Below are 9,402 nucleotides of genomic sequence, written 5' to 3'. Positions count from 1 at the left end.
CTTGGCTTTAATAAAAAAAATAATTAGACATATACATGTCCGCGTCAAATAAGACTTGAACAGCGAAGATGACAACGCACCGGCTTATAACGTATTCTAAAATTTATAACAAAATTACTAAAATGTTTAATTTTTACTATTATACTTTAATTCTTGAGTTTTTGAAATTTCAGTGAAACATAGGTTATAGATCCTAGTATACTACTATCATAATAGTACCATTATTCTGTGCTTTTACCGTGCGTGAAACACAAATAAAATGAGGTAAAACAACGGTTTAAGATATCTTAAACCGTGGGTAAAACAGAATACCGTGGTAAAAATGATCAGCCCATATCAGTCTTATCTAACTGATAAGTCGTTCTCGTTCATATTGACATAATATTATATTCCGATTGATAAATATTATATTATGGCAACATGACTAATGAACCTTATGTACTAAGGCACTAAGCCTATACTACAATTATTACAATAATAGATTAATTGCTATCGAGTTTTCAGGTAAGAGCGAAAAAAAATTAATATTCGTACCTAATAGGTGCAGTGAACTAGTGACGCGCGAACGTGCAAAAATCGTAAAATAGCGAACTTCATTAAGCTATAACTTCGAAACTAAGTCCGACCGCCAAATTCTGACTTCACCATCGTTCTCTGTATAGTTAACTACATAAGTCTAAAAAAAAAAATTGCAAAAAAAAGGGTGTCCGGTAAAGTAACAAAATACCAAGTTAACTTTTAACTTAATGAGTTAACGAAAAAAATACGAATAACTTTTAACTTAAATTAATTATTTTAAAATAACTTAACTTTACAAGTTAAAAAAATCGTTAACTTGCCCAGCCTTGCTTTTTTTTTATTGAACTTAAGCCCGGTGATTATCAATGGCTATTAGTTGTCGTAGAGGATTATGAACTGTGGTTGGTAAGGTTGCCTGGTTGCTACGGTAAGGTGTTGTTACGGTTGTTATGGTAGTTAAGCAAACACGTGTATGTGTGGCAAGGTTTTACTACTACGAACTCGGGCGGTCACCCATCCGGTAACTAGTAGGGCGTTACTTTCTCAGTGGCATTGCGCGACTGCTAGCAGCCAACAAGCCACGCTAAGCCACAAATAATTATATTATTTATTAATAATGTTATTAACTTATTTACTTACAACTTGTGTCTTGTTACAAATGTACCGTAGAGCGGTGTGATAGGTTCGTGGTATTAAAAACATTCAACCATTCCCCATTGAAGTTTAACTGTGCACCTATAGAAAAAGATAATTTGAGCAATAGTGAAATGGTTCAATTTTCTAGAAGAAACTATTTTGAATCGTATCTATAATAATTTACAGTCGTACGTTGAATATTACGCAATTTCGTCAAAATTGTAACTTCGTACATTCCTTAAAAATTAATCGATTTTTAACAAAAGTTTGACGTTTTTCTATAGAAGATTATACTAAGGTAGTAAAAATAAATTTTATTTTATTTTGAAATGTAATTGAAAAATTGAAAATAATATGAACTTTTTGGAATCATAGTTAAAATTAATATTAATATTAAAAACTGAAAATGTTTTGCACCTACGATCTACAGACATTTTTTCTGCCATGGTTTGAAGGAAAACTTTTTATTGAAATTTATCCCGCCATCTACCTATCAATTGGTGTGTCAGCAAAAATGTAAAATATAGTTTGTGAGTTGCTCAATAGATAGCGATGTAGATTTATTATAACTCTATTATTGACCATTATTTTGAATAATAAGTACTTATGATACTGAATAAGGATTAAATATAATAAATTAAGTCATAATAAAGACTTAACATCAGGCGATAGTCGTGTACTATAATGTAAATTAAATCAGAACTTTAAGAGCCTTTTTCTATATACTTAACGTTTTTTTTGGGCGGTCATTTGTTTTATACTTACATCAATAACCAACATCGAATTTGTTGTAATGTCCAATGTCAAAAAACTATTTTGCGTAAAAATTCCTGGTTTCCTTCATTTTTTTCGTTTTTCCCGGCGCTTTTGAAAACTAGTAACTACTGAGAATTTTAAATGCTGTCTCCCCAGTGCAACAACTAGATTCACTTTCCCATCGAACACGATACTGATATTTAAAATCAAGGTATTATTTCGATGCTCATCGTGTACACAGACACAACAAATAGAAAAACAACACACATCATTGTAAAATCAATACATTCATCGCTCCACTCGGAATCTAAAACTATCTCGCAGAGTAGAAAAAAAAGCCATCGACTATTAAATAATATTATACTATATATAATAAATTTTATTCGAAATTTACTAAAACTATTGTTTTAACTATATTTTTTTTATTGATGTTTAAAACAAAATCAATTTTTTTTCTGTTGTTTTAAATATACAGCATTGTAACCAAAAATGCACTGTCGTCCACATAGTCTGAAATGACCAATACCGGAGACTTAAAAAATTACCTTACAGCAAATCTGAAAAAACTTGTAAGGCGCAAATAATGAATTTAATACATTTGGTGGTCCTGAAAAGGACCGTTTTAAATGCAAAGAATGGAGGGGAATGAAGAATTATTTTACTTCTTTTTGGGAGCTGCGGTTTTCTTGATTGGAGTCTTTTTCGTTTTGGGTTTAACGGCGGCCGGTTTTTTCACTTTGACCGGGGCGGCTTTTTTCGGCGTAGTTGCCTTCTTGGGTTTGGGTGCAGCGGCCTTTTTCGATTTTTTAGCTGCAGGTTCACCCGCCGCGGGTTTCTTGGCGGCTGCGGACTTCTTCTTCTTCGGTGTTCCGGCGGCTTTGGCCACTTTTTTGACAGTCGATTTCTTCTTTTTCACTACAACGGCGGCCTTTTTCGACTTGACCTCGGCGACAGGTAACTTGAAGTGTCCTGAAGCGCCGGTTCCCTTGGTCTGAACGACGGTACCGTTGGCGACGGCGGCTTTCAAAAACTTCCTGATGAAAGGTGCCAACTTGGCGGGATCGACCTTGTAGTTGGCGGCCAGATATTTTTTAATGGCTGGCAACGATGAACCCTTCTTCTCCTTGAGCTCTTTGATAGCAGAGGTGACCATCACAGCGGTGGTCGGATGCAACGCAACGGTCGTCTTTTTGACTTTAGCAGCTACCAACTTCTTCTTGGTAGGAGACGACTTTTTCGTGGCCGGCGACGTGGCGGCTGGAGCCGGAGTTGCAAGAACGGTTTCTGTCATGTCGATGATGAAATTGTCCAAGTAAATGTTCAAATGTATATGGATGATTCCAGTCTTCGGGACAGTGATGAAAAAAAAATTAAAAATTTCTAACTATATGCATTAAACCGTACCGACTAGTAAACCAGTGTAATTCGCTTCGTCCTCCGGGCTACGGTTGTACAATCGTTCTACACGATAACTCAATGGTAAATGGTTGTAAGACTCTGGTTTTGAATTTTTTCGAAAGCTAACTAAATTCTAAACGATCCTATACGGTTATTGTGTCGCTACTCAGTACCAAGAAACCACTACAGGTCGTTATTTCCACTCTTCCAACCGGGTTTTTGTAAACCATACTCAAAGGTCTGTCGTATGACTGAAACCAGTCGAAAATTTTAAAAAATATTGTTAACAAATTCTCCACGAATTTCCCGAGACTATAGAATTTGGCGATTTCCAATTGGCCGATTTTCCGATGAACAGCGACTATTCGAAAATGACGGTTTTAAGACTGTTACTACACGGCGTCACCGGCGTTTCCAAGTGAAATCTTAAGAAGGTAGACATTATCAATAATTTTTGTATTTTAATCGTACTTGACCTAATCATTATGCATAAACGATTATAATAAAACATTGTTATATGATTTTCGTGGAAACTCATTTGCAAATGTGCAACAATTTAATAATATGTTCATTTGTAAGTACTTTCTGTCAATCCTACCGATAGACCTGATTAGGCGTAAAGCCGTCTTACAAAGTAAGTAAGTAAGTAGACCTGATTACGTGTTTAAATATATAATATTTTACACAATATTAAATTTAAATAAATAAAATATCTTAAAATGTGGCCTAATCGAACTCAAGTAGTCATATTAACAACTTCAAACCAGTTTACAGAAGTCTAAACACGTTGGTAATCAATTTTTGAACTTTATTGGTGAACCAAGTAATTATAGGAAAAATTTTAAATTATATTTTACGTTGAAATTAACAAAATATGTATTATTTGTTTATTTGTCTTCCCTTCATTGTTACATTGAATAAATTAATGTATTCCCATTTTTCGAACGTAAATGTTCTTCAAATGTCAGATAACAGAGTTTTGTAAGACGAAAAGGACCTCTTAACGTCTTCTGATTTAGTGGTTGGTGCATATTTAAAGTAGGTACACAAAGTCCTTGCTTGAATAATCTTCAGAGAAATCACTCATAGGTATGCGAATTTTCCTATTCTACTTCTGAAATTGATGATATTTTCTATAGAATTTTAAGATCTTAGTACTTTTCCAAAACTTTATGTTGTTTTTAAAGTACAGATTTTCCTTGAGTTCCTTTTGATTTTACCTCTTGCATTACAGCAAGTAAATCGGCTAACGGTAAGATTCTGATAGAAAACTGAATCTAGTTTGTACTTTAAATAGGTCAAAATTGAAAATTTCCAGTAGTTTTAGAAAGCGTGAGGAAAAACACCAAAAAATTGTTGTCCACTCAATACTAAAAAACCAATTTTATTTTTTTGGTCCAAGGCAAAAATTAATAACAGTAGAAACTTGAAATTTTCACCAAATATAATAATATAATATTAGCACTTTCCATGTATGGTATCATTTTTGAAGTATTTTGACTTTTTTTTGAGTTATATATACTGTCTTGAGCATTTTTTTTTTTTTGAAATTGTTGTCTTTATAAACTTCTTCAATTAGTACAAAATATTCAACATTTAACGCAAAAGTCCTCATCAGATGTTTTAATAGCAGTTAAAAAATATTAAAGATATATATTCACGATTATTTTTTTATATGCATTTATAGTTCAAATTTTGACAAAATCCCGAAAACGTACAAATTATTCTGTAATATGTCAGTTTATTTCTTGACGGACATAACGGTTCTGCACTATACGAACATTGTAGTAGAAATTTCATCAATGTAATAGGTATGCCGAAGATTGTGAACTCTTGTGTACTTCGAATATGGCTAGATGCTATAATTCTCGGTTAAAACCAGGGAAAAAAAGATGTTATAATTCTTCTTGGATTCAATAAATATATTTTATTTTGACAGCAGGAGTTTAAAGTCCTAGTGCTAGTTATAGTAGTTGTCTAGTAAAGGTCAGTCTTACCCCCACTCTGCCTGTAACGACGTATTATAATATACAAAAATTGGATTTATTTAAATTTGTGGTCCTGATAAGGACCTTTTTAAATGGTACGGAGCAATTATCGTTATATTTACATTTTCGTCATAATAAACTGTGTATTACTACTTCCTGGGTGATGACTTGGTTCGTTTCACAGCCGTTGCTTTTTTTACTTTCGGTGGTTTAGGTGCCGCGACCGCCTTCTTCGCCTTAACTAGCGATTTCTTTGGCTTGGCAGCGACCGCTTTTGGCTTCTTGGCAGATGGTTCAGCGGCAGTGGGTGCTTTCTTCGCGGGCAACTTCCTCTTCTTCGGAGTTCCGGCGGCCGAGACCTTGGCTGGTTTAGCCTTCTTCTTGGTAGCAGCTGAACTGGGTTTTTTGGAGACTGCAGGCTCCTTCTTTTTTACAACGACTGGAAGTTTGAAGTGGCCCATGGCGCCAGTACCATTGGTCTGCAACAGTGTTCCTTTGACCACGGCGGCCTTCAAAAACTTGCGGATGAACGGCGCGAGCTTAGCGGAGTCCACCTTGTAGTTGTTGGACATATATTTCTTGATGGCCGACAGCGATGAACCTTTCTTCTCTTTCAGCTCAGTTATGGCCGCGATCACCATCACAGCGGTGGACGGATGAGCGGATACGTTTGCCTTGGTGGTGGTTGGAGTCTTTTTCTTGATTGGAGATGCAGCGACCGGTGCTACCGCCGCGGTTTGAACTGTTTCCGTAGAAGCCATTTAATGTCGGATGAATATTTTTAATGCGTTGACGAAAATGATAAGTAGACTGACAGATTACAAGTATGAGCTCGTTGATAAATTCTTCACTTAAAAACGTCTTATATAAGCATAGCGCCGTACCGACTAGTAAACGTAATACAAACTAGTTTGTTGACTTCATTGTGACTGTCATCCGGTTTTTTGTTTTTTCCGATCTCAAAATTACTTTCATTGATCAAAACTCAACTTTTTCGAATCTTCGCATTATTATGAACGTAGCGGTTCATTAGGTTTGCCTCAAGAAACTGTAGTTTGCAAAATATAAGTGGTTGTCTTGGCCAATACTTGTGATTTATGGTACATGCGTATCGTCGCTATTTTACGAGGAAATCGATTTTATAAGCATAAAATCTATTAGGTCCATTAGTCATTAAGTATTTTCCGACCATCTGGTTAAATCCGTATAAAATTTGGTCTAAACCTTGTCCAACTGGGCTCATTCAAAATCGGGGTGTTATTAGTCTTTTAAAATGAACGCTATCGACGACCAAATAGGGAACAATAATAAAAAAATTGAATGGTCTCTGTTAAATCTAGATATGAGTATAAATGATCATTTATCGTTAGGACGTATTGATATAATTATTAACATACTCGTACAAATAAAAATCTTTACAATTTAAACATTTTCCGGTTAACTAATTCTATGTTATATTAATTTTGAACGGTAATTCTTTCTTTACTCAACTAAATGGTTCAATTACCATAATATAATATTAGTATTATAATCTGAAATAATAATGACGAGTTAAATTCACGTATTTTTTCCGACCATATTAGGTTAAAATAATTTATTTAAAAATTAAAATAAAACATTTAAAACTGAAATAACATTTTTTGAGTACCTCATCGAGTTCATATTGGGTCTGGAATATCTTTTAAGTATATGAAACTAATCGATCGACAATTTAATATTTTTGTCTTATGAGTTCAGCTTTTGTGTAGTCTAAAAGCTATGCATGTTACTTCTACTAATAATTTAGTGTAAAAAAAATGGAGTTTCACCAGATTTAACCATGTACGAACTAGCGTTTGTTACAACAAACAAATATACAATAAAACTTTCTCATGAAGTATTTTGTCAGGCAATAAAGGTACTTATTTAAAACGCTGAAGGAGTCATTAAATAATTTGGAAATTGTTTTATTTAGTTAGTTTGCCATTTCTAATAATTGCCTATCTGTTAAAACAATTGGTTTTGTGCATCATTCAGATGATAACCTACCCTAATTAATTGGTAACGTGTATTCCTATAATATTCTTATAATATGTGTATTCCTTAAAATATTATTAAGTTCATTATCTGACTAAAACAAAATTTTATCTGTAAATTTTTGTTTGTCTACCTAGTACCTTTTTTTTTTTTTTCAGTTTGGAACCGACGGTTTGTCTACCTAGTACCTATAAAGATTAATATTCAAAATGGAGTCTGGGCCAATGGTCCCGTTGATGTCTGCTGTTGCTGTCTAACCTCCTAAAAGAAAAGTTGATTCATAAGTTTTTTTTATATACTAGGTAATGTAGGTACCAAAAGTAATTTAATACCAACTATTATATTTTAAAAATATTAATATTATAAAATCAAAATTCGACAAAGATTCAACGGTGGTTACGTAATACTTGAAAATAATAGTTTCTCTACTAAAAAATATATAAAAGTGCCGATTGGAAACCACCTTGTTGACTAGTGATCGATCAACAAACAGTGTCAAGTTGCTTCGTTTTACTGTCTTTTTTAAACAAATCACAATATTGTTACCCAGATTTTTCCTATAAATATAAAAGTTCAATATTTGCGGAACAACCATCTCGTTAAGTATTCATTTTGAAACAACAGTCATCACTACACAACAATCATGAGCGGACGCGGCAAAGCAGGAAAAGCCAAAGAAGGCAAGTCCAAGACCCGGTCGTCCCGCGCCGGTCTCCAGTTCCCGGTCGGTCGCATCCATCGTTTGTTGAGAAAGGGAAACTACGCAGAACGCGTCGGAGCCGGAGCACCGGTGTACCTAGCAGCCGTCATGGAGTACTTGGCAGCTGAAGTTTTGGAGTTGGCCGGTAACGCCGCCCGTGACAACAAGAAGTCCCGTATCATTCCCAGGCATTTGCAATTGGCCATCAGAAATGACGAGGAATTGAACAAATTGTTGTCCGGAGTAACCATCGCTCAAGGTGGTGTGTTGCCCAACATCCAAACCGTTCTTTTGCCCAAGAAGGCAGAAAATAAATAAGGCAGAAGCATAATAAATTATTTCTTTATCCACACACGCATCCTATTAATAATTAAAAAAGCAGCCTTTCTCATGTGTGTTGCCCAACATCCAAGCCGTGCTCTTGCCCAAGAAGACAGAAAATAAAGCGTAATAAATTATTTCTTCATCCGCACACGCATCCTATTAATAATTAAAAAGGCCATTCTCAGGGCCCACCAATCATGTGTAAAATATACCTCTGACTGATTTTTTCAAAATATAAATCACTGGGCATTTTTATAAAAACAATAGTGAGTAGTGACACGGGGTGGGTGCACTCTTATTAAATTATAATGTGCTATGGTGTCTATTAAAAGTTAAAACAAACAATTTTTTTTTATTGATAAAAACTGCCTCGGTGACTAGGCCTTGTCTATTTGGAATTTCTTTTTATGATGTATCATAAATAATTTCTTTATTATTCGACTATACAAACAAAAATAACTTTTAATTATTACTAACACAGCACAATAAATCGTAGTACATCTTTAAGGGGATGGTGGCGGTCAGTTATTTTAGCCAAAACATACCAATATTATACTGATTACTGATCGTTCCTAGTAATCCGATGATAATTTTTAAAACTGATCTGAATTCGTTATGATGTCTAATTGAGATCGGTCAGTCCACTTTTCCCAATTTCACACTTTCCCCCCCCCCCACCACCACAACAACTAAAATCAGTTTTCAAAAGTATTATGGAATTACTAAATCGATCGGTAGGATAGAAAAAAAAGAACATGATTTTAGTCAAATAAGACACGTTCTGGATGGTTCACGCGCGCGACGCCACGTTTGTGACTTGAGCCCTCGCGTGTCGCGTGCGTAGGCATTGCTTATGTATAGTGCGGGACACGTACCCACGCTAAATAATTAGGGATCAAAATGCCGGAAAATATCGGAAAAAAACCGTTTTTTTCCCAGAGCCTCGGAAAACGTGGAAAAATTGGAGAATATGAAAATAATAGATTTCCGAAAAAACCGAAGTTTTTGGAAAATTAAAAAAAAAAACCCGAATATTTAGAAAATTAAAAAAATGTATTTACGCTT

General features: G+C 34.5%; 3 protein-coding genes across 3 annotated transcripts; 1 reads left to right on the top strand and 2 right to left on the bottom strand.

Annotated features, from left to right (window-relative positions):
- Positions 1 to 2,516: 2,516 nt before the first annotated feature.
- On the bottom strand, positions 2,517 to 3,764 carry LOC100168772 (histone H1A, sperm). Its single transcript, XM_001944311.4, has one exon. It carries the CDS (start codon positions 3,200 to 3,202, stop codon positions 2,570 to 2,572), a length of 633 nt encoding a protein of 210 aa, XP_001944346.2. The 5' UTR covers positions 3,203 to 3,764; the 3' UTR covers positions 2,517 to 2,569.
- Positions 3,765 to 5,365: 1,601 nt separating this feature from the next.
- Positions 5,366 to 6,154, bottom strand: LOC100159883 (histone H1A, sperm-like). The gene has a single exon (XM_001944253.5). The coding sequence runs from the start codon at positions 6,056 to 6,058 to the stop codon at positions 5,447 to 5,449; it is 612 nt and encodes a 203-aa protein (XP_001944288.1). The 5' UTR covers positions 6,059 to 6,154; the 3' UTR covers positions 5,366 to 5,446.
- Positions 6,155 to 7,887: 1,733 nt separating this feature from the next.
- On the top strand, positions 7,888 to 8,528 carry LOC100168063 (histone H2A-like). Its single transcript, XM_003240975.4, has one exon. It carries the CDS (start codon positions 7,957 to 7,959, stop codon positions 8,329 to 8,331), a length of 375 nt encoding a protein of 124 aa, XP_003241023.1. The 5' UTR covers positions 7,888 to 7,956; the 3' UTR covers positions 8,332 to 8,528.
- Positions 8,529 to 9,402: the final 874 nt, after the last annotated feature.

This window comes from Acyrthosiphon pisum, chromosome A3 (assembly GCF_005508785.2).
Source record: "Acyrthosiphon pisum isolate AL4f chromosome A3, pea_aphid_22Mar2018_4r6ur, whole genome shotgun sequence".
Taxonomy (NCBI): Eukaryota; Metazoa; Arthropoda; class Insecta; order Hemiptera; family Aphididae; genus Acyrthosiphon; species Acyrthosiphon pisum.
The sequence above is the reverse complement of the archived record's forward strand: the minus strand, read 5'-3'. Positions and strand labels throughout refer to the sequence as shown.